This window comes from Cervus elaphus, chromosome 4 (assembly GCF_910594005.1).
Source record: "Cervus elaphus chromosome 4, mCerEla1.1, whole genome shotgun sequence".
In the NCBI taxonomy this organism is placed as follows: domain Eukaryota; kingdom Metazoa; phylum Chordata; class Mammalia; order Artiodactyla; family Cervidae; genus Cervus; species Cervus elaphus.
Window position 1 is genome coordinate 60,649,033 of NC_057818.1, and position 24,402 is coordinate 60,673,434.

General features: G+C 44.9%; 2 protein-coding genes across 6 annotated transcripts in view; both read left to right on the forward strand.

Moving 5' to 3' along the window:
* LOC122689905 (zinc finger protein 665-like) overlaps nucleotides 1-24,402 on the forward strand; it is a 48,258-nt gene that overhangs the window by 17,901 nt on the left and 5,955 nt on the right. The window contains exons 6-7 of one of the 3 annotated variants that reach the window (XR_006339943.1): nucleotides 1,946-2,076; nucleotides 2,710-2,913. Coding sequence is in view for 1 of the 3 variants with exons in the window: in XM_043896731.1 (XP_043752666.1) it covers nucleotides 17,291-17,296 (6 nt within the window). In the remaining 2 variants the exon portion in view is untranslated. Of the gene's footprint in view, nucleotides 1-1,660; nucleotides 1,718-1,945; nucleotides 2,077-2,709; nucleotides 2,914-17,290; nucleotides 17,297-24,402 lie in introns of those variants that run through there. The other 2 variants (XR_006339944.1, XM_043896731.1) reach the window with 2 other exon arrangements.
* LOC122689617 (zinc finger protein 665-like) overlaps nucleotides 22,577-24,402 on the forward strand; it is a 53,482-nt gene continuing 51,656 nt past the window's right edge. For all 3 annotated transcript variants that reach the window (XM_043896248.1, XM_043896229.1, XM_043896234.1), the window contains exon 1: nucleotides 22,577-22,705. The gene's annotated coding sequence lies outside the window, so the exon portion shown is untranslated. The remainder of the gene's footprint in view (nucleotides 22,706-24,402) is intronic.

The following is a 24,402-nucleotide window of genomic DNA, read 5'->3' on the forward strand; positions in this document are numbered from 1 at the left end:
TCCTCTCTAACACGTTTCCCCTTTGGTAACCATAAGTTTTTTTGATGTCTGTGAGTCTGTTTCTGTTTTGTAAATAAGTTCATTTGTATCATTTTTTTTAAAGAATCCACATAAAATTGATATATGATATTTGTCTTTCTCTGAGTTAACTTCACTTTGTATGATAATCTCTAGGTCCCTCCATATTGCTGTAATGGCATTAGTTTGTTCTTTTTCATGACTGAGTAGTATTCATTGTACCACATCTTCTTTATCCATTCCACTGTTGGACATTTAGGTTGCCCTGTGTCCTGGCTATTATAAATAGTGCTGCTGTGAACATGGGGACACATGTATCTTTTCAGATTACGGTTTTCTCCAGATACATGCCCAGGAGTGAACTTGCTAGATCATATGGCAGTTCTACTGTTAGTTTTTTTTAAGGAACCTCCATACCGTTCTCCATAGTGGTTGTACCAACCAATAGATTTTAACTTCTGAAGACAGTATGCTGCTCACCACTCTGTGGTGTGACAGCTCCTTGTGGGGCTGGACACAGCAAAAACTCAATGATTAATAAAAGATTTTACACTGTGAATACAAGTGGAAATTTTAGAGCTTTCTGACCTGATTAGGGACCAGGTTATTCCTTCTGCAGCAGGCAGAGCAGAGCCTGGATACACAGGTGTCTGGACTCATGAGAAGAAAGGGGCTAACAGTGGGGAAACATGAACGAATTAGTGAGGAGATGTTAATCAGCCACCAACTGGGATGATTGAAAACCAACATGTAAGTCACAAAAATGGTGCAGAGCATGTAGAAAGATAGAAAGGTGCTCACCAGGGCAAGGATTCTTTGGGCAGCTCTGGTCTCAGGAGGGGATCCGGCTGAACGGTTGGTCCTAGGAATGTGGCGGACTTGCCGGTGGTGTCTGTACAGGGTGAAAACCATGTATCCGCTGGCCAGGGTCATGAGTCCAAAAGACAAAGTGCTAGGAGGACTTAAGAAAGCTGCCAATAGTGTGGACGTTATTGTATCAAGACGAGTAATAGAGCAGTATCCCACATCTTTTTGCTTTGTGGTGTTTGTGCTGCTCCATTTCCCAGACACATACGTGAACACAAATGTATTTACAAGCAAGTGCAAAATCCAGCACAGGTAAAGAGTGAAGCCGGCGTACTTGGGAGCTTTTCCTTTAAGACTTGTCCATGTGGAGTTCCTGGGGCTAATCATAATGGCCTGTAAGACACTTAAGAGACAGGTGGTGCTGAAAGACACCCCCACAGCCACCCTGTGAACGTAGAAAATGAGTTTGCATCCAGGGTCACCGAGGAAATGTCTCAATCCAAAGGCTGCCACCATCTGGGGAGGTCCTTTAGAAAGGAGGGCCAAGATGTTGGCGAAGATCAGGTGCCTGAGAGTGAAATCAAGGGGTTTTAACCTGTGTCCCCTGAGTTGAATGGTAACATTCTGATAAAGAAACAAGAAATTCCCTAAGATTCCGACTACAGTCTGTGATAAGGAGATGACCCCTACTGCAAGATCCCTGGAGGCCACTCCGCCACCTCCCAGACCCCAGGGTTCATGTTCAGAGTAAGATGGCATTGCAGGAATATGTGAGCTTTGTGTTACTTGGTGACGTGGCAATTGAAATCCGCTATTCTTCACTCCGGCTTCCCAGGTGGCTCAGTGGAAAGAATTCGCCTGCCAAGCAGGAGACCCGGCTTCAATCCATGAGTCAGGAAGATCCCCTGGAATAGGAAATGGCAACCCACCCCAATATTCTTGCCTGGGAAATCCCATGGACAGAGGAGTTTTCGCGGCCTACAGGATTTATCGACTAAACAACAGTTCTTCATTCAGCAATACTCATTCATAGTTTCCATTAACAACTGGTTGCATAAGTGGTATTGTTTTGTATGTAACAACATCGACTCTTCAACTCGGAAATGTTATTATTTTTCAGAGGAGGAGCCCCTAAGTACAGATTGTAAGAACCATGCGAACTCGCAGCCCCCTAGGTGACCGAGTGAGAAATGGAACCTGTGTTTTCTAGCTGCAGACAAGCCTCTTCACCACAATCCTACATGAAGAAAGGTTGTCAGTTTTACTCTTTGTGTCCTCAAAACCTGTACTTTATTTTTTTTTAACTGATGTCCTTTGCCATTCTTAAATGTTTTTATCTTCATTAATAGTTGTTATGGTAGAAATTTTATAATTATGTCTATAAGTTTATTTTTTATAGGCCAGTGTTGCCTATGAATAAATATTTAAAATGAAAATCAGATGATAAAGCACCAACTACCATAAAACCCTGTAAGAGTGATTATCCCAGATGAAGTGTTGGGTTTATAGGGGCAAGAATGGCTTAATGTGATGTAACAGAGATGCATTTGTCCTTATTCCAAGAACAAGCATAAAATGAGAGTAACCACCAAAATCTTTACTGTTATATGATGGGCTAAACTCTAGGCTTTGAAACAGATATGAGACAAAACACTGTAAAAGAGAGAATAAGTTATTATTGATTACATAGGGCATAATTGATTAATAATGAAAGGATTAAATGAAACTGTGAGGAACAATGTAATAATTATTGAAATAGACTCATATACAAGTATTTCAAATGACATGCAGGAGGCAGGGAAACAAGTGCAGTGAATAAATTTAAATTGTAGATTTGGTATGAATTTAGGATTGACATTAAAAGTTATTCTTTTTTTTCCCCAGACCCTGTGTTCGATCTTCGTTCCCTGACCAGAGCTAGAACCTGTGCCCCCTCCTTTGAAAGCACAGAGTCCTAACCACTGGACAACCAGGGAAATCCCTAAAAACATTTATTTTTAACAGAGAAGTATCAGGAGAACACATATGAAGCTTCAAACTGTCAAGATCGTTTTGCTCTGAAACCCACAAACAATGTTAATATTTTTTCTGAAATAGTCTTTGCCTAATTTCTTTTTTGGGGCGTGGTGGAGGGGTGGGTTAAGTGTGATCTCTCATTGGTTTTCCAATTTTCTACACAAAAATCCACAAGAAATAATGAGTCTTTGCTGATGCCTTTCACTTGCTCTAAGAGCAAAGGGAAAAAATTCCACACGAGACTGAGTTTATCTTTCTGACGCAGGCAAGACGCTTAGGTGGATCTTGAGAAAACCCAGAGGGGAAAACTCTGGGGCCACCTCCTTGGAACCAGGAGAGGAGCCTGAAGGCACGAGGACTGAGGCATGTGAGTCTCAAACTGACCTAGGATACCAAGGAACTGAACTGGGACTCTCCCTTTCTCTGGAAATGTGACTCTGAAGTAGGCTGCCTCATCCTTAGCGTTCCTGGAAAGTGGGGGCGGTCGGCCCATTCACCCATTCTCTGCACCAGTAAGGTGCTTTGAAATCCCCTGTGAATCTCCAACCCGGAAAACAAAACGGTCCACAAGGGAGGGGTGGGGGAGGCAGCGAGGATAGGAGGGGAGGGAGGCGGTGGGAGCCAGGGAGCATGTGCCCTGGGAAGAGAGGAAAGGAGGAGAGGGCCGAGAAGGGGAGGAGTAGGGATGGGGCCAGCCTCAGGAAGAACAAAGCAGAAAAGGGGTGTGCACCATGCCTACCAGTGGCTGTTGGCTGCAGGGCGCCCTAAGCCGGGCATCTCCCAGGCAGCCCTAGACTCAGTCTTGGCCTAATTTCAAGAGGGGTAACAGTTTCACTGTAATCAGAGCACAGGGAGTTTCTCTTTGGGTTTTTTTTTTAACCCACATGGAGATAAAATTACTGCATCCATTTGAAACAGATAGTGGGCTCAGCTTAAGAGGGAAAAAAGATATTTATGTTGTAGCGTTAAAGAAGAATTAACCAATGGGGCAACTTTACCAGCCAAGCAGAGTTTTGAAAACTCCTCTGGAAGGAGGTCAGTTTACATGTGGTTTGCGGGAAGCGGCTGTGAAATCCCCAGTCAAGCCGCCTCTTAGTGGAAGGTTGCTGCTGGTCACCAGGAGCAGACATCCCAGGGAATGGTTTCAGTGCTTTTCTAAGTATAGGAAGCTGCAAGGACCCAGGTTCATGAAAACATTTCTCCTGAAAATATCTTCGTCTCTAAAGGCCAGTTCTGCCAGTTTTCCCAGAACAGAGTCTGCTTCATCCCCTCAGGGCAGCTGTAGGTCAGTGACCTCGGTGACTAATGACGAGGTTCTTGTAGAACTGGCTGGTGGGCAACATTCTTTATTTTTACAGTCCCTTCTCTTTTGGTCTTAATTTCAAGGTTTGGGAGGCATTTGTGACCAATTTGTCCCCCAGTGCTAGGAGCTGGGAATGCTCGTTCCCAGGTCCACCAAGGATTTTGTTGGTGGGCTACTCAATGTGCCATCACTAGTCTAGACCCTGTAACAGTAGCCAAAGGTTTCTGGACCTTCTCTCTCGCTATTCTGTTACAAGCCAAGAAATGATGGGCCTTGGTTATTTCTTTCCATATCTGGAGTTACACAACTACAGTCACTGATCTTAAAAGACTGGGTATTTGGACAATAGTTTCAAATTATCGAATCATCAATTTGCTCAGAAGCTAAGTAAGACATACATCTGGTATACAGGAAACTATCATCCTGTGAAATAGGCAGGACACAGGCAGTGTAGCTAGTAACATTTATAAGGAAGGTGATGCATGTTTAAACAAAACTTCCCTCAAGTGTGTCCCATTATCTCCCCAGTTGTCTGACCAGTCTGTTCTGTACCAATTGTTATTTTTCAGGGAAATTAACATTATTGTACATAAATTTTCACCAAAGATGCCTGCACGCACAAGGTGAATGGCGAGTCACCGTGATCCCTCACAGGACTGAGAAAGGAACCTTATGTTCCAAGGCAGTGGTCCTCAACTTTTTTGGCACCAGGGACTGGTTTCGTGGAAGACTGGTTTCCACAGACCTGGGGGAGAAGATACAAGGTGGAGATGGTTTCAGGATGATTCAAGTGCATTACATTTATTGTGCACTTTATTTCTATTATTATTACATCAGCTCCACATCAGATCATCAGCCATTAGATCCCAGAGGTTGGGGACCCTTGTTCTAAAAAGTTACATGGGGACTTTCCTGCTGGTCCGGATAAGACTCTGCACTCTTAATGCAGGGGGGCCAGGTTCGATCCCTAGTCAGGGAACTAGATCCCACATGCTACAACTTACGACCTAGCTCAGCCTAAACATATAAAATATATATTTAGAAATATACTAGAGTAAAACAGCAGTCATCCTCATCGGGGTGGATTACATTAAAAGGCATCAGGAATTGATATATAGAGTAAGGAACTATCCATCTCTCTCCATGAGTTCAGCACATACTCCAGGAATTATTCCTGCATCCAAAGGACTCTGTACCCTGGCCCACTTTCTACCTGGGAAAATCCTGTTTCTGAAATGAGCACCTCTCCAGATTCTTGATACACTCCTGCCCTTATGGGTGGGAGAGGGCTCAGAATAAAACAGAAAATACTCAGAATAAAATAGAAGATACTAAAAAAAATAAAAATAAAAAATAAAAAATAAAAAAAAAATAGAAGATACTCACCAGAGTCCTCTGGCTGCCAGGATGGGCGGGCTTGGTGCCAGGGTCCCCACAGCCAGTACATGTGAGAGGGAGACAGCCAGGCACCAAAATAAAACCTTGTCATGCTGTGACCTCACCTCCCCACAGAATCACAATTATTATTTCACCTGTAGCAGCAATGGCAGTACACGCTAGGGGAGCTGAGAATGTTTTTAAGCAATTCATCCCAGTTCTTGACTACCAAAAACAACAACATGTCTAGTGAGTATCTCCCAAAAGGCCATCGGGGTATGTAAGAAGAGTCTTTTTCATGTCTGTATCTCTAGAGCATTGAAGATCCTACAGAAAAAAGATCAGGAAGCCCTGAGGGCCGAGCCATGAGGGACTTCCAGCAAAGCACGTCTCTCATGGCATCCTCTGCTCTCCTGAGAAGTTCTGTTAAAGACTCTAGCTCTTTCCTCTCACTCAGACCCCTCTCAAGCTTCCAGACCCCTTCTAAGTTATGGGAAGAGAAATGGGATGACACAAAACACTGAGAAGGACTAGTGAACGGGGTAAAAGTGAAAGGAGAAATGATGTCAAGAATTGAAATATAAAAACATTAGATAGCCGGCCAGCAACAGATGACTGGGTAAAGAAGATGCAGGAATACTGCTGCTGCTAAGTCACATCAGTCGTGTCCAACTCTGTGTGACCCCATAGATGGCAGCCCACCAGGCTCCCGTCCCTGGGATTCTCCAGGCAAGAATACTGGAGTGGGCTGCCATTTCCACTACTCAGGCATAAAAAAGAATAACGTTTGACATTTGCAGCAACATGGATATGAATGGACTTAGAGGGCATTGTGCTGAGTGAACTAAGAAAGACAAATACTAGATGATATTGCTTATATGTAGAATGTAAAAAGTATAACCTACAGATATAGAGAAGCTAGGTCTGAAGCAGACCTACAGATACAGAGAACAAGCTAGGGGTTACCAGTGGGGAGAGGGAAGGGGAGGGGCAAGATAGGAGTAGGGGAGTGAGAGGTACAAACTACTAGGTATAAAATAAGCTACATGGTATATTGTACAGCATGGGGAATACATTCAGTATGTTATAATAACTCTAAGTAGAATATAACCTTTAAAAATTGTGAATCACTATATTGTACACCTGAAACATATAATATGGTACCTCAGCTTTTCTATCCCCCAAAAAATTAGATAGCATACTGTGTTTCAAATAAATGATTGAGACAAGACAGATAACCCACACAGCTGTTTTGCCAAAAGTTTTACTTTCGTTTTCTTATTTCAAATTTATTTTTATTTGTAGGATAATTGCTTTACAATATTGTGTTGGTTTCTACCACATATCAACATGAATCAGCCATAAGTATACATATGTTCACTTCTCTTGAACCTCCCACCACATCCCACCCCTCTAGCTTGTCACAGAGCACCAGATTTGAGCTCCCTGCGTCATATAGCAAATTTCCACTGGCTATCTAATTTTACATATGGTAATGTATATGTTTCAATACTACTCTCTCAATTTGTTTTAGGTTCAAAGGATTTGTTAACAGCAACAACAAAACCACTCGTTACACGCAAATAAAGTTTCAATTGTTAATAGATTATTCAACTTAATTAATTTCAATATACAGTCATTAGAAGAAAAGAAGTTAGAAACAAGAGAAGTAATAGCATATATATCACCAAGTTGGGCCGAACCGACATTCAGACTTGAACAGTGCTGGGAAGTTATGAATGATAGCAATGTAGAGTCCCAGTTGGGAAAGGGGTCCCAGGCAGTGTGTGCACCCCACAGGTGAAACTTCAAATTGCAGTTTGAGGGCTCCTGCTTATAATCCCAGGCCACAAAATGGGATCATCAGTCTGTGTGCAAAAATGCAGCTCTGTGGAGGCTGGGTAGGAAGCCTCTGGGGGCTCAAGAATTCCAAGACCTACTACCTTATCTAAAGTGCTGCCTGACTTGCTGTGCTTGGGGGCAGGCATGGAATCCAGGCAGTGTCGGAGCAGGTCAGGAGCAGGTCAGAAGCCTGCTCTCCTGCTACTGAACCCTGAACAAGACTTCCTTCATTTTAACTTCCTTAACAGCATGGTAGGCACTAAATTAACTTAAGGTTTTCTGAAGCTGTGTAAGGAGCACGTAGAGAATAACAGCATAATTATAAATCATTTATGGACTATATCCTCAAAGAGGTGGACTATAATTCCCAACTCTTTTCAGTGTTGCCTGCATTAATTACTTGCTTTTAAAATAGTATAGTCTGACTATACATAAAATAGATGAACAAGGTCCTACTGTATAGCACAGGGAGCTATATTCAATATTTTGTGTTAAAACATAATGGAAAGAATACGAAAAAAAATGTACATGTATGTATAACCGAATCACTACTGTATAGCAAATATTAACATTGTAAATCAACTATACTTCAATTTAAAAAACTAAATGCAGCTCTGCATTTTTTCTCTGCTACCTTTGTGGAGAGAATTTCTCGGCCCAGAGGTTGGTTTTCATTTTTATTTTTTAATTTTCTTTTTTCATGTTTTTAGTTATTGAAATATAGTTGATTTACAGTGTTCTGTTAGGTTGGGGTGTACAGCAGTGATTCAGTTTTACATATATATATTCACACCCTTGGGCTTCCCTTGTGGCGCAGCTGGTAAAGAATCCGCCTGCAACACGGGAGACCTGGGTTCGATCCCTGGGTTGGGAAGATCCCGTGGAGCAGGGAACAGATACCCACTCCAGTGTTCTGGCCTGGCGAATTCCATGGACTGCATAGTCCATGGGGTGCAAACAGCTGGACACAACTGAGCAACTTTCACTATTAACATCCTAATCTTGTCAACAACCCTACCGTTCTGAAACTCTGAAGAAGAAAGACAGCAAGACTATTACTGCTGATCCTTATCACATATCCTCACCTGACTATATAAACTCTCCCTGCTCCCTGCTCACCAGGCACAGTTCTTGAGGTGCTAGGCTACTGTATCCCCACTTTGCCTGGAAAAGTTATAAAGCTACTCTTTCTTTCTCCTCCATAACTCTGTCTCCACGTTTCAGTTTGGCCTTGGTGCACCGAGAGCCAAGAATATGGCATCAATATAACCTCTGGGTTCTTGTTCAATTAAAGAGCAACCCAGACCTCTGACTTGACTTAATTATTTAGAACAACATTCCTTCAACACGTACCGATGTCTCCAGCATGTGACAAGACCATACACAACATAGCCACAAATGGACACGCAGGACCCTTCAGCATCATTCAAAGGTATACACGCCAAGGTTCTTGGGCCTTTGTTATTGTCTTTATTATTATTAGTTTAATATTCCTAATGTTCCATTTTCAACTATAGCATGTGTATTTATCATTTTTGACTTTTGCCTGTTGCTACAGTTTATGGTGACAGAGTTGAAGCTTACTTCAGACCCTCTAATTGTGGAATACTGTCAAGACCCATCCTTCCCCATTATCACTGATTTAAGACTCCCGCTAGGTCCGTTGTTTACCTGGGGGAAAGCCAGACACAGACCGTCCAAAATTCCATTCTTTGGCCTATCAATGAGTACCCGCCGCTGGCCCCGCCCACCGCGCCCCGAGGCCCCGCCTCCCCACCCCGAGGTCCCCACGCAGGCCCCGCCCACCGCGCCCGGGGTACCCACGCAGGCCCTATTCTCTCCACGGCCCGCCCTCTTACGGCCTCGCCCCGCCTAGGCCCCGCCCCCCAGACCGCTCAGCCTTTTTACTCCTCGTGCGCGCAGTTTCTCACACACCCGGAAGCTGACAGTCGAGAGAGAAGGTTTCGCTACGCAGCGTGAGTTTCTGTCTTTTTAGTCAAATCTGAGCCTCGCAGTTTCCTTTCTTCTGTACCCGGGGTCTCAGGGTCGCTACAGACCATGAATCCCCGCGCCCGCCCCACCACCCCCCAGCAAATTCAGACGTCTCCACAGGTACTTACCTTTCTGTTTAAAGTCGCTCTGGAGCCGGTTCCTGCCTTCGGTCCGCTTAGACGCTGCCTTTCGCACCTCTTTCCAGCTTAAAACCCTTCACTGACCTCACTGACCCCTCTGCCCCTCCTGCAACCGCATAAAATTCCCTCCCATGAGGTGGATTTATTCGCACCACCACCCCCAGCCTCGCCCTCTCGGCCCCTGAGGTCAGCTCCGGTCACCCCATTCTCGGAGAGGCTGCGTCTTCTCCCCGTCCTGAGACCCCCCCACCTTCCCAGCCCCATTGTCCTCGCGTCTCCTCAGGCCGGTTCTTCTGCCCCGCAGGCGTTCCCTTCATAGTGACCTTTCCTCTAAACCCGTGTTGGCAGAGGTGACAGGGGTCAGCCATGTGACACCCATGATCTTCGGTTCCAAATTCCACCCTCTGGAAAACAGGCTCTTGCGGGAGGGGGGCTTCTTATTCAGTCGCCATCCCTGTAAATTGTGGGCGAGGGGGGTCAGGAGAAGCAGAGACTCGGAGAGAAATAGAAAGTTGAGAAAAGCTTGAGGGAGAAGCGATGGCAATGAAGAGAACTGGTGAGGCACTTGGAAGAGACCTTCTTGAAAGAGAATAAGCCTTGAAGGTAGCGGGTGGGGAAAGGAGAGAAGTTTAGAGAAAAGCAGGATCTCCGGAGAAATGAAGGTGAGCAGAATAGGAGAGGGGCCCTTGCTCAGCGGTAGCAGCGGGGAAACAGTGGTGAAGCGCGTCATTCTGATGGTGCAGGCGAGAGGGTGAGACTTGGAGTCTTGATGGTGCTGGGACAGAAGAAGACCTGGACGGAAATCTGCCCCCAAGGATTCGGGGCGGCGGGGGAGACGAGGGGTCGGGGTAGGGGGGCGCTGGTGCGGAGCGGGTCTAGGGGAATGTCACAGGGGTAAGAGGGAGGGAGCGGAGAGGAAGCTCAGGTAGGAGAAGAAAGAGGCAGAAATATTAATACTTGGAGATTTAGGACAGTCAGATTGGGGAAAAAAGAGCAACAGAGAGAAGTAATGAGTGGCAGAGTGGGCAGGGCTGGTGTGAGAGGAGAAATAGAAGGGCAGTAACAGCCCAAAGCAGAGGGGAACAAAAGGAGAGAGAGAGAGGAAAAAAAGAAAGGGAGATAAACAGAATGACAGAGGGGAACACGTATTAGTGAAGAAAGAGGAGTGACCTGGACCCATGTGAGTCAGTTGGATATGAATTTGGATGTAAATGGATATAAACTATTGTTGTGATATCATGACTTTATAGCCTGATAAATTTAAAATTTTGTATAGATGATGAGAATTGCAAAATTCCACTCTCTAATGCTTGTGTGTTTTATATTTATTTTTATCAGAAGATAACTTCCATTTGCAATCCTTCAACCAGGGACATGGAATAGGGTGTGTGTGTGTGTTTGGAGCAAGAGAAAATTGTCACTTCATGATGCCTATTTAAAGGAAAATTACAACTCCTGTTTCTGGTCATTTTTTTCATTGTTCTTTTTGTAGCTTGAACTAAATCTTATCATTCAATTTCTACTTTCCTATAAATAATAACTTCTGAAGTTGCTTTGCTGAAATTGCTGGACATCCTGTAATCAACGCATGTGATTTTCTAAATTTATATTCATAATATTTTCTGACTTTGAAACCAGAATTGTGTAGGATATATATATATGTAAAATATATAATTGTGTAGGCTATATATATGTGTGTGTGTGTGTGTGTATAATGGTGTAAGCTATATATATATGTATATATAAAATGGTGTAGGCTCTCTCTCTCTCTCTATATATATATATATGTATGTATATATAATTGTGTAGGCTATCAGTTCAGTTCAGTCGCTGAGTCAGTCTGACTCTTTGTGACCCCATGGACTGCAGCACACCAGGCTTCTCTGTTCGTCACCAACTCCCGGAGCTTGCTCAAACTAATGTCCATCAAGTCAGTGATTCCATCCAACCAATCTTTCCCAGCATCAGAGTCTTTTTAATGAATCAGTTCTTCGCATCAGGTAGCCAAAGTATTGGAGTTTCAGCTTCAGCATCAGTCCTTCCAATGAATATTCAGGACTGATTTCCTTAAGAATTGACTAGTTGGATTTCCTTGCAGTCCAAGACACTCTAAAGAGTTTTCTCCAACACCACAATTCAAAAGCATCAATTCTTCGGTGCTCAGCTTTCTTTATAGTCCAACTCTCACATCCACACATAACTACTGGAAAAACCATGGCTTTGACTAGACAGACCTTTGTTGGCAAAGTAATGTCTCTGCATTTTAATATGCTGTCTAGGTTAGTCATAGCTTTTCTTCCGGGGAGCGAGCATCTTTTAATTTCATGGCTGCAATCACCATCTGCAGTGATTTTGGAGCCCAAAAAAATAAAATCTGTTACTGTTTCCATTGTTTCCCCATCTATTTGCCATGAAGTGATGGGACCGGATGTCATAATCTTCGTTTTTTTAATATTGAGCTTTAAGTCAACTTTTTCACTCTCCTCTTTAACTTTCATCAAAAGGCTCTGTAGTTCTTCTTCACTTTCTGCCATAAGAGTGGTGTCATCTGCGTATCTGAAGTTATTGACATTTCTCCCAGCAATCTTATTCCAGTTTGTGCTTCATACAGGCTAGCATTTCTCATGCTATACTCTGCATATAAGTTAAATAAGTAGGGTGACAATATACAGCCTTCACATACTCATTTTGCAATTTGGAAGCAGTCTGTTGTTCCATGTCTGGTTCTAACTTGTTTCTTGACCTGCATACAGGTTTCTCAGGAGGCAGGTGAGGTGATCTGGTGTTACCATCTCTTTAAGAATTTTCCACAGTTTGTTGTGATCTACACTGTCAGAGGCTTTGGCATAATCAGTAAAGCAGAAGTAGATGTTTTTCTGGTATTCTCTTGCCTTGTTGATGATCCAAAGGATGTTGGTAATTTGACCTCTGGTTCCTCTGCCTTTTCTAAATCCAGCTTGAGCATCTGAAAGTTCATAGTTCACATACTGTTGAAGCCTGGGTTGGAGAATTTTGAGCATTACTTTGCTAGCATGTGAGATGAATGCAGTTGTGCGATTTTGAACTTTCTTTGGCATTGCCTTTCTTTGGGATTGGAATGAAAACTGACCTTTCCCAGTCCTGTGGCCACTGCTGAGTTTTCCAAATTTGCTGACATATTGAGTGCAGCACTTCCACAGCATCATCTTTTAGGATTGGAAATAACTCAACTGGAATTCCATCACATCCACTAGCTTTGTTCATAGTGATGCTTCCTAAGGTCCACTTGACTTCATATTCCAGGATGTCTGACTCTCGGTAAGTGATCACACCATCGTGATTATCTGGGTCATGAAGATCTTTTTTGTATAGTTCTTCTGTATTCTTTCCACCTCTTAATATCTTCTGCTTCTGTTAGGTCCGTACCATTTCTGTCCTTTATTGTGCCCATCTTTGCATGAAATGTTCCCTTGGTATCTCTAATTTTCTTGAAGAGATCTCTAGTCTTTCCCATTCTATTGTTTTCCTCTATTTCTTTGCATTGATCACTGAGGAAAGCTTTCTTATCTATCCTTGCTATTCTTTGGAACTCTGCATTCAAATAGGTATATCTTTCTTTTTCTCCTTTTCATTTAGCGTCTCTTCTTTTCTCAGCTATTTGTAAGGCCTCCTCAGACAACCATTTTGCCTTTTTGCATTTCTTTTTCTTGGGGGTGGTCTTGAACACTGCCTCCTGTACAATGTCACGAACCTCCATCCATAGTTCTTCAGACACTCTGTCTATCAGATCTAGTCCCTTGAATCTATTTATCACTTCCACTGTATAATCATAAGGAATTTGATTTAGGTCATACCTGAATGGTCTAGTGGTTTTCCCTATTTCCTTCAATTTCAGTCTGAATTTGGCAATAAGGAGTTCATGATCTGAGCCACAGTCAGCTCCTGGTCTTGTTTTTGCTGACTGTATAGAGCTTCTCCATCTTTGGCTACAAAGAATATAATCAGTCTGATTTCAGTGTTGACCATCTGGTGATGTCCAGTGTAGAATCTTCTCTTGTGTTGCTGGAAGAGGGTGTTTGCTATGACCAGTGCGTTCTCTTGGCAAAACTCTGTTAGCCTTTGCCCTGCTTCATTCTGTACTCCAAGGCCAAATTTGCCTATTACTCCAGGTATCTCTTGACTTCCTACTTTTGCATTTCAGTCCCCTATGATGAAAAGAACATCGTTTTTGGGTGTTAGTTCTAGAAGGTCTTGTAGGTCTTCATAGAACCATTCAGTTTTAGCTTCTTCAGCATTACTGATTGGGGCATAGACTTGAATTACTGTGATATTGAATGGTTTGCCCTGGAAACGAACCAAGGTCATTCTGTCATTTTTGATATTGTACCCAAGTACTGCATTTTGGATTCTTTTGTTGACTATGAGGGCTACTCCATTTCTTCTAAGGGATTCTTGCCCACAGTAGTAGATATAATGGTCACCTGAATTAAATTTGCCTGTTCCAGTCCATTTGAGTTCACTGATTCCTAAAATGTCTTGCCACATCCTGTTTGACCACTTCCAATTTACTTTGATTCATGGACCTAACATTCCAGGTTCCTATACAAAACCGCTTAAAGACGGCAGAGTAGAAGGACGTGCACTCATTTTCTCCTTTGAGAACTCCATAATTACAACTCGCTGCTGAACAACCATCGACAGGAGAATGTTGGATCCCACCAAAAAGAGATACTGCACATCCAAGAGCAAAGGAGAAGCCCCAGCAAGATGGTAGGAGGGGCGAAATCACATTGAGAATCAAATGCCATACCCACCAGAGATGCTTGGAGGGCTCAAACAAAACCTTGTGCACACCAGGACCCAGAGACCCCACAGAGTGTATATATATGTATATATATACACACACACACACACATGTATCTAGATATGTATATATGTGTGTATATGTATATATGTATACATATATTACAAAATTGTGTCAGATATACATGTGTGTGTAGGATGTATATATGTGTGTGAGTGTATATATATTTGGTTGTGCCTGGTCTTCGTTGCGGTATGTGAACTCTTAGTTGCAGCACATGAGATCTAATTCCCCCACCAGGGATTGAATCCAGGCTCCCTGAATTGGGAGCTCCAAGTCTTAGCCACTGGACCACCATGGACGTCCCTTTGTAGGGTTTTGGGTTTTTTGGGTTTTTTTTTAATTACAAATTGTTTCCCTTTTAAATTTGTTTCTGGTTTAGAGAAAACCTGTGACTTTCTTCTTTTATCTTATATATTGGAAATATTCTTTGGTAACTAGTAAAGAATTTTAGACTGTCTCCCAATGGATATTGGGTAAAGATGTCCATGGTCTTTTATTTTAAGAGCTGGAAGCTGATTTCACCTAGTTAGTCTGATACTCCATTTTCTTTGCTTTTACGTGATCTATTGCAACATGAGCCATGAGCTCCTAAGCAGATGTCTCCAGTCGAGTCCTGGGAGCTAACCCTTTTCTCAAAGTTCCCTCTGCCCTGGTCACATTCACCTTTTCTCTGCTCCCAAACATCAACACCTTTTCTGTCTCAGATCTCACCTCCTGCTTGACTCTTTGTCTCTAAAGCATTGCTGCTCTGGCCCTTTCTCCTCCTTCAGGTCTTGGCCAGAGCTGTCTCCCCACCTTCTCCTGCTCATCTTCTGAAGTTTCCTTCACCTGCTGTTCTCTGTCTCATGACCCAGGTTTTACTGCTCCCACATCAGTCTCCTCTATCAGAAATGCTCTTCTTCATTGATTATCTTGGGTCTTTCCTGTTTCCCCTCCATTGGAGGGTGCCTGGTCTCCATCTTCTTTCCAGGACACCTGTGACACTTCCCTTTGGGAAGATTTCGATGCTGGGGACTGGAGTTGGGTGGAATACTCCTCAGGGAAGAACGAGGAGCTTGGGCAGGTGATGAGGTTAGTTCCCATATTTGTTGTGGAAATTTCAACTTGAACTAAACCTGCTATGACTACTTATTTACTCAAAATAAGAGCAAAATTATATGCACTAAGGCTTAGCCCCACAGAACCAGTGTCCCCCATGCAGTGTCCTGAGGTGTCCCTGTGTTCATTCCACTGTGTCTCTGCTCTACTATAGCCCCCCAGTCTTTCAAATTGTGTGCTTCTGGGGTGAGCTGCCATCTTGGATGGGAGCCTTGCCTTGCAGCAGTTCATCTGCTCAGAGTCAGGGATACTGACTACACTTTGCTAAGGATGCAGAGAAGCTTAGGAGCATGGGGATGGGCATGAAGGAGGGCCCACCCCTCGGAGCTGGGATACCTTGCAGTTTTCTCTGAGTGGGGAGGACAGGAGACAGTGAGAGTGGGGCTGTCTTTCTCTGTCTTTCTCTCTCCATGACTTCCTCACCAAACACAATCCAGCCAACCCTCAAACGCCTTTAAAACTAGACTCCATTGTGTCCCTAGTTGCTGGTGAGGTTTCCAGGCAGGGCCTACTTCTTGATCTCCGTAATGAATGCCCAGTGTCCTGCTGTTTGCAGCACTGTCCACACCTGTTGTAGTGCCTCTGCATATGGGTGCCTTTTAGCCTGATTTGTTCATGTGTGCCTGAGCTGTGTGTGTGCTCAGTCACTTAGTCATGTCCCAGTGTTTTGCAGCCCCACAGACTGTAGCCCACCAGACTCCTTTGTCCATGGAATTTTCCAGGCAACAATACTGGAGTGGGTTGCCTTTTCGTTCTCCAAGAGATCTTCCCCACCCAGGGATCGAACCCACATCTCTTGCATCTCCTGCATTGGCAGGCAGATTTGTTACCACTAGTGCCACTTGGGAAGCCTGGAGGAAATGTCAAGACCTGCGGAAAAGTGGAGGAAAGACTTTAGGGGTCTGCAGGAGGGATATGGCAGCAAGTGTGGGCCTCCAGAGGAGCCCAGTGAGCTGTGTGAGCGCCTGTCCCATGCATGGCTTGGGGTTCAAGGGGTGTGTGGAACTTTTGGAAAGGGGCATCTGGCTGGAGCATCTAGACGTGGGTTCACAGGGAGCTATGGGGCTGTGTGGATTGGCCTTGGTGCCATAGTGTCTTTTCTCAGGTTCCCTGGGACGCAGAGGCTGAGATTGAGTTGTTGGTTTTGTTTTTTGAGGTTGAGATTTTCAGGCATGGGTTTCATAGGGAAAGCCATGATCATACCTGAAGAGGAATGAGGAAGTAGAATTAGGAAAAGGAATGTTATCTTGTATTGTTAACCAAAGCCTGAGAGGAACCCACAGGGAGCTCTGGGAGCAGGAGGATGGCTGCCTTGGCCCTGGGGGGACAGGGGGTGGATTCAGGAGGTGCCCCACAGCACTCACTCCAAACCGTGGATTTTGTGGGGTCTTTTGGTGCTGGTTTAGTCCCTAACTCATATCTGACTCTTGTGACCCCATAGACTGTAGCCCACCAGGCTCCTCTGTCCATGGGATTTCCCAGACAAAATTACTGGACTGGGTTGCTATATCCTTCTTCAGGGGATCTTCCCAACCCAGGGATCGAACCCACATCTCTTGCACTGACAGGTGACTTCTTTACCACTGAGCCACCAGCAAAGTGTGGGGTCTTTGTGGGGGGGCAGAAATCATTGTGCCACCCATAGTGTAGTTACAGAGAACATCTCAGAGGTCATTTTGTGGGTTATCTTTGGTATTTTGGGATATTTGGAGGTTGCAGCAAAGTTTCAGGTGCATTTTGCAAGACACAAAGGAGAATTTGGTATGTTTCCTGGGAAGATGTCGGGGTCTCATTGGCATCACTGGCCAAAGCTCTGTTTTGTTAGTAGATTTTGGAGGTGACAGTGCTCAGACTGGGGTCACCGTGAAAGAAAACGTGGTGTCATGTCTAGTGGTCTTCATGAGTATCATTCCATCGTGAATGCATGAGTCATGGGGGCCTGGAATGTTTGATGGGGTTGTGTAGCAGGTAAGGGGATGGCTCTGCAGTTTCTGGGGAGTGTGTCAGACCCCAGGGAAGTCTGTAGGTTTGTTTGAGTCCAGAAGGGAAACGATGGGTGTTAAGACTCACATGGCAGAGCGTTCTCATCAGCGAGGGCCTGCTGGGGATGGGACCAATGGGAAAAGGGCTGCGAGGACTCGTGACTCAGGGAAAGATTGTTCAGCCGATCAGGGGCAGTCACAGTGGAGAGACGTCAGCCTCAAGAAGACCCAGCTGCTGTTGTCTTACTGCCAGACCAGGGGTGGTCACTCTGCCGCCTCTGCCTGCCCGTCCCGGAACTCACACACACGCTGCGGTGCGGAGGGGCAAGGTGTTTTAAACTATATGTGGAATAAGCGTATTTCTTTGAGGAGGAGGGCTGCTGTGTTCTGGGGAGGAAACAGGAAGGGGGACGGTGTTTGGGAACCCAGAGCCCTGCGAGAGCAGGAAAGCTCAGGAAAGAGGTGAAGGAAGAGCTCTGTTCCTACTCACCAGTGCTCAGCAGCTAGCCCAATAGAAGCAGGTGAGGTATCGGGGCCCCATTTAGAGAAAGGATCTTGTCTTTCTACTCAACACCCACTCACCCTCTGTGCACATGTCTTCATTGTCTTCTCTAGAATGGCACTCACGGTGGTGTCCCCATTGGATGACCTGAGGAAGTAAAGTGTTTTCTCTCTTTGTGCCCTGACGGCCTCAGCTTCTCCTCCACCGTTCTGTCAGACATCACTTGCCTGCTGTTCTTCTCACTGTTGGTTTGCACAATCCCAGTAAAGCCAGTCAAGTCAGCATTTCAGGCTGTGATTTTTCTTCAGCTAATATCAATGTAGCTCAGTCGGTAAAAGAGTCTGCCTGCAATGCAGGAGACCTGGGTTCAATTCCTGGGTCGGGAAGATCCCCTGGAGAAGGAAATGGCAACCCACTCCAGTATTCTGCCCTGGAGAATGCCATGGACAGAGGAGCCTAGCGGGCTACAGTCTATGGGGTCACAAAAGTCGGACACGACTAAGCACACAGCACACACACACACACCATATCAATGCAGAGCGAGAAACCTTAGATTCCAGGAACCTTTTTCCAATTAAGTGTCAAGGCAGCCAAGAGCCTCCTCCTCTTTCTGTGGATTGTTTTATATTATGTTTGACTGCACAGCTTTTGGGCTCCTTAGTTCCCCTACCAGGGATCGAACCGGGGCCCACAGCAGTGAAAGCTGGTGAGTCCTAAGCACTGGACTGCCAAGGAAGTCCCAGTTTTCGGCTTTCCTATTGCCAGAATGGGTTTGCTCAGCCTGGAGCAGCTACCACTGTGATGAGCTCACTGCCATCCTAGTTGAACTTGCACAAGACCTTTGCACCTTTGGAGGGCAGGGAGCATTGTCTAAATGGAGGACCCTTGGCTCCACCATCCTCAGCTGTTCCTGTTCAGCCCATCCTCACTCCTCTAGGGCAAAGGACCTCTGCACACATCAGTCTCCCAACATGGAGAGATGGCATAGCGGAACCAGTGTAACTTTGTGTCCGTCTCATTTGCGTATTCACTACATAAAGAGTGTATGATATATTTTTAATTTGTGTGTGTGTGTGCTTTGTTGCTCAGTCATGTCCAGCTCTTTGTGACCCTGTGGATAGTAGCACACCAGGCCCCTCTGTCTGTGGGATTCTTCAGGCAAGAATACTGGAGTGGGTTGCCATGCTCTCCTCCAGGGGATCTTCCCAACCCAGGGATCGAACCCTGGTCTCCTGCATTGCACGTGGATTCTTTATCATCTGAGCCACAACGGAGGCTGGTTTTTTAATATTTATTGGGGTATGATTGATTTTCAGTGTTGTGTTAGTTTCAGGTGGTTAGCAAAGTGAATTGTCAAATACATACATCTGCTCTTTTAGATTCTTTTCCCATATAGGTCGTCACAGAAGACTGTGCTCAACAGTTAAGGTTTAATTTGTTATCTATTTTATATATAGTAGTATGTATGTGTCAGTTCCAGTCTCCTAGTTTATCCCTCCCCCTCTTACCCTTTGATAATTATAAGCTTATTTTCTACGTCTGTAACTCCATTTCAGTTGTGTAGATAAGTTCATTTGTAGCCTTTTTTTTAAGATTCCACATATGATTGATATCATACAATATTTGTCTTTCTCTGTCTGACTTACTTCACTCAGTGTGAGAATCTCTAGGTCCATCTGTGCTGCTACAAATAGCATTACTTTTTTTTTTTTTAATGACTGAGTAATTTTCCGTAAATGATGGAAACGGGGGCTTCCCTGGCTCTGCAGTGTTTAAGTGTTTAAAAGTGCTTAAGACTCTGCACTTCCTGGGACTTCCCTGGTGGTCCTGTGGTTAGGACTCAGTGTTTCCACTTCAGGGGCACAGGTTTGATCCCTGGTCAGGGAACTAACATCCCGCATGCTGCCTGGTGCAACACCCCACCCCCACCCCCCCAAAATGGAGACAAACCCACCTTGTCACTTACAGTCATGCAAGTCAAATGCCCCAAAGCGAAGGCCTGGTGTGTGGACGTGGATTCTCCCCGACACCCACTGCTCTCCAGATGCCCCCTTGTCCCCGTGTGGCTCATCGCAGCTGGAGAAAAACACATCCCCAAAATGACTGGTCTCGCTTCAGATTCCTGGCTGCTCCCTCACATTCCCTGTGTGTCTGCTCCACACCTTTCCTGTGGAGCTCCTCAAAAGTCCACCTCCACCTCTCCCATCTGTTTTCCTCAAAGACCCTGTGTCTTCTCCACTGAGCTCCGGGAGCAAAGGGAAGAGATCTCCTCGAACTGCCTCAACCGTCGGCCTCAGGGCCTGTGCTGTCTCCTTAGTAATTGACTGGGAATAGTCTGAAACTGCCTCTGGCTGTTGCTGGCCCTGAAATTGTGTCCCGGTTGCCAGCTCCTCCCTCAGGGTCAGGGCTGTGTGGCATCATGGATTTTTACTTCTTGAAAATTACTTTGATCAACATTCAAACATGGTAGCATTGTCTTTCTGAAACACAAAGACGGGGACTCACATACACCCCACACCTTTTTATACGCTCGGTTCTTTCCTCTTTAAAATATGTGTTCTCAATTAGCTACATTTTCCTCTCCTATTAAATGCCATGAAGTACTGTTGCAGAAGAATGGGGGTGCGAGAGAATGGTCATGTCCCAGGGAAAATCTTGGGGTAGGTCTCCAAGTAAGGGTCTCTGGCTTCCTGCAGGAAAGAATTCAAGAGGGAGATGTAGAGTGAGCCATGCTGTGCCGGGCTGCCCAAGATGCCTGGGTCATGGTGAAGAGTGCTCATGAAACGTGGTCCACTGCAGAAGGGAATGGCAGCCTCCTTCAGTATCTTTGCCTCGAGAACCCCAAGAATGATAAAGCGGGTTTATTGAGAGAAATACACATTCCATAGGCAGAATATGGTTGTCTCTGAAGGGGAGAGTGACCCTGGGCTGTGGGCATACTTAGTTTTTATGAGCTGGGTAAGTCATGCACTAATGTGTGGGAGGATTTTTCCAGCTATTTGGAGAAAAATGCAGAAGTTCATTTTGGTAGTTATTTCACAGTATATGTGTATATACATATGTCAAATGTCACATTGTGCATCTTAAATATACATGATATTTATTTGTCAATTATACCTTAGTAAAACTTTAAAAGAAAAAGGTGCAAGGTATGCTGTGCTTGCCTCCGCTGAGTGGTGCTCATCCAGGCTACACATTACATCGATGAGGCATTTTGCAAATACATTTGTGCCCTGACCAGAGAGATTCCCCTTTGAAAAGTCCATATGGGGCTCAGCCTCAATGGTATGTAAGGGACCTTGGTGCATCTAGCATTGAGCATCAGGACTCTTGAGTCCTTCCATCCTGAGGGCTGAGATCTGGGCTGAGGGTAAGGTTGCTCTGCCCTGAGGCTGGACCAGGGCCTGCTGTGTGACCTGAGGGGATCGTGGGGTCAGCGGACATGCCCCCTGCTGCTGTGTACATGAGGCCTCACCAGGAGGGGAGTGTGATCCGAGGGAAAGTGTGGGAAAGTCCCATGTTGGTCTCTGTGTGGGAGTTGCCTGTCCTGAGTCCCTCCTGAGACAGTGGGAACAGAGGACTGTCTGTTCCACACGGTGAGGGTTTTCCTGTGTGGGGGCACAGGAAGGGGGTGTGTTGACTCTAAGCATTAAACAGCATGTTTTCAACTTTCAGGATAGACCTCTGAAGACTCATGTTGCCTGAGGAAGCCCAGAAGAGGAGGAAGGTGAAAGAAGGAAGAGTCTGGAATGGCTCTTTCTCAGGTGAACTCATATTCTTGGTTGATTATTCTGTTTCTCCTTTCTTTTCTTTTTTAATTAATTTTTCTTTTTGGAATACAGCTACTTTGCAATGTTGTGTTAGTCTCTGCTGTTCTCCTTCCTTCTTTGCACTTGCTAATCTCTGACTCAAGAAGTAGCCTGCTTGATTCCTGTTCATTCACACTCACCCAGGGCCTTCTCTCAGTCACTGACTCTTACCCTTAGATTCCATCTGTGACTCAGTTTTCTACTCTGTAAAATGGAAATGATCTTTCTCTGATGAGTTACTACATTGACAACAAGTTAATTCATGAAAAGTATATAGAGTAATGCTTCCGTGGTAGCTCAGATGGTAAAGAATCAGCCTGCAATACTGCAGACCTGTGTTTGATCCTTGGGTCAGGAAGATCCCCTGGAGAAGGAAATGGCAACCCACCCCAGTATTCTTGCCTGGAGAATCCCAAGGACAGAGCCTGGAGGGCTACAGTTCATGGGATCACAAAAGAGTCAGAAACGACTGCTACTACTCCCACTACTACTACTAGAGTAATTCATAACATACAGAAAGTGTTCAAAAACTTGTAGTCATTGCTGTTAATCATCGTCACAGTTTTTAGATTCTGAGCTTTCTTTAACACCTCTGTATAGATGACCCAGTGTTGAATTTCTGTTTGTGTATTTCACGTGTCATACAGAAAAATGAGAAATTCACGTTGATCTGGAGGCCATTGTAATCTCCTATGAGAAAGCAATTAGAGATGCATAATTTGCTCTAAATACCTTTACATGAATCTGTCAAAATACACACTTCAACTGAATCAATCCTCTTCTCATTTTGTATGAAGATAAGAGCTCTTCTTATGACGCCATTGGTGATATGTGTTTTCATTTCAGCAGCAGTTGACCATTGAGGACGTGGCCATTGAATTCACTCCTGAGGAGTGGGAATGCCTGGCCCCTGCGCAGAGGACTTTGTACCGGGACGTGATGCTGGAGACCTACAGGAACCTGCTCTCTGTGGGTGAGGATCACTTCCCTCTCAAGTTGGGATCTGTCCTTGGGTATCTTTACATTTTCCCTTGCGTGCCTTTTGGGAGCCCCTGCCTTGCTTGGCTGAGCTCGAAGCCCTATTGAATCAGAGGCCAAAAGCTTCATAATGTGGCACGAAGACTTTGAAATTGCCCTTTCCTCATTTGATCTGCCCATGTTTTGATACCTCGAGGGTGGGTCCAGAGCTTAGAAATGCATAAAGCCTGTAGCAAATTTAAAACCTACACTTCCCTGTTTTGAAAATTTTATTTATTTATTATTTTTTGGCTGTGCTGGGTCTTTTTTAGTTGCAGTGATCAGGGGCTCCTCACCAGTTGCGGTGCTTGGGCTTCTCATTGTGACTTCTCTTGCTGCAGTAGGTGGGCTCTAGGGCGCAGGGGCTCCGCAGTTGTGGTACACGGGCTCTGCGGCATGTGGGATCTTCCTGAACGAAAAATTGAACCTGTGTCCCCTGCACTGGCAGGCAGATTCTTACCCACTGAGCCACCAGGGAAGTCCCACTTACCTTTTTGCTGCAAGCAAGATGTCTGCATATTACACTCTTCCCTGTGCATTCACTTGATCTTAGCCAAAAGGCTAAGAAGCGATTCCCCTGTGCATTCAGGAGGCGGCAAGCTGTGGATTGAAGGGTTTTCCACAACCCCCCCCATAATGTCCTCACTCCTCAGCTGAACAAAGAGCTGGGGTTCTGGAAACAAAATAATCATGTGATGTTTCTTTCTTGCAATTAGCAATAATTTCTGTTTCTGACCTGAATATTCTTATCTCCGTTTTGGAGTAAAGAAAAGAGAGCACTGAACCCTGGAGAGGGAAGTGAAAATAGCAAAAAATAAAAAGAAAGAAAAAAACGACTAAAGGGGTGGAAAGTACCAGGTGTAGACACAGGTCAGATCTCAGATGAACAGCGAAGAAACCACACCATTAATAGTTTCAGGGAATCTCTCCCCAAGTGGAAGAGTTCTGTGGAAAAAGAGTTTATTTTTTGGTAAACTCTCAGAGGAAATTGTTGTTCTCCCCATCTTTTCACTCTGTTCTTTAGTATGTAAAATGTATCTCGCCCTCCAGTGGTGCCACAGATCCGACAGAGACAAAGGCAAGGTCTTTGTATGACCTACAACAGCCTGTCATTTGACTCGTGTCAGCTTTGTCGCCTGACTTTGAGGAACGTGGGAGGGCTCTTTCAGAGGGGTCTATTGCCCCTGCGTCTCCACTTCTGCATGTGCTTTCATTGGCTGCTCAGTTCTTGGTCCCTGCAAGTAAGAGCTGAACTGCTCTGTAGCACCACACTCAGCACCTGTCCTAGTTCCATCCCTACTGTTCTAGGAAGATGTAGTCAACAGGTAGGAAACCACTGGTGCTCTCTGATTCCATCTCTCACCCCAGAACCTGCTCAGAGCTGTCTCAAGCCCCGTCTGCCTGCTCAGATCCCTCAGCCCTTCCTTCTGGAATTGTTACTTAGGAGAACTGTAAAGACAGTAGACAGATCTTCTCTTTGATCCTAGGTCCTACATGGGGAGCATATGTCGGCCTTTGAGATTCTTAACTCAGTGTCTGTGAGGAGAGCACACATCTCAAGATCCTGCAGGATCCCCGCTCCTGTCTTGTATTTTCATCACTCTTCCACTGCTCTACCTGGTCTGGGAATGTAGACTTTTCCTGATTTCCTGT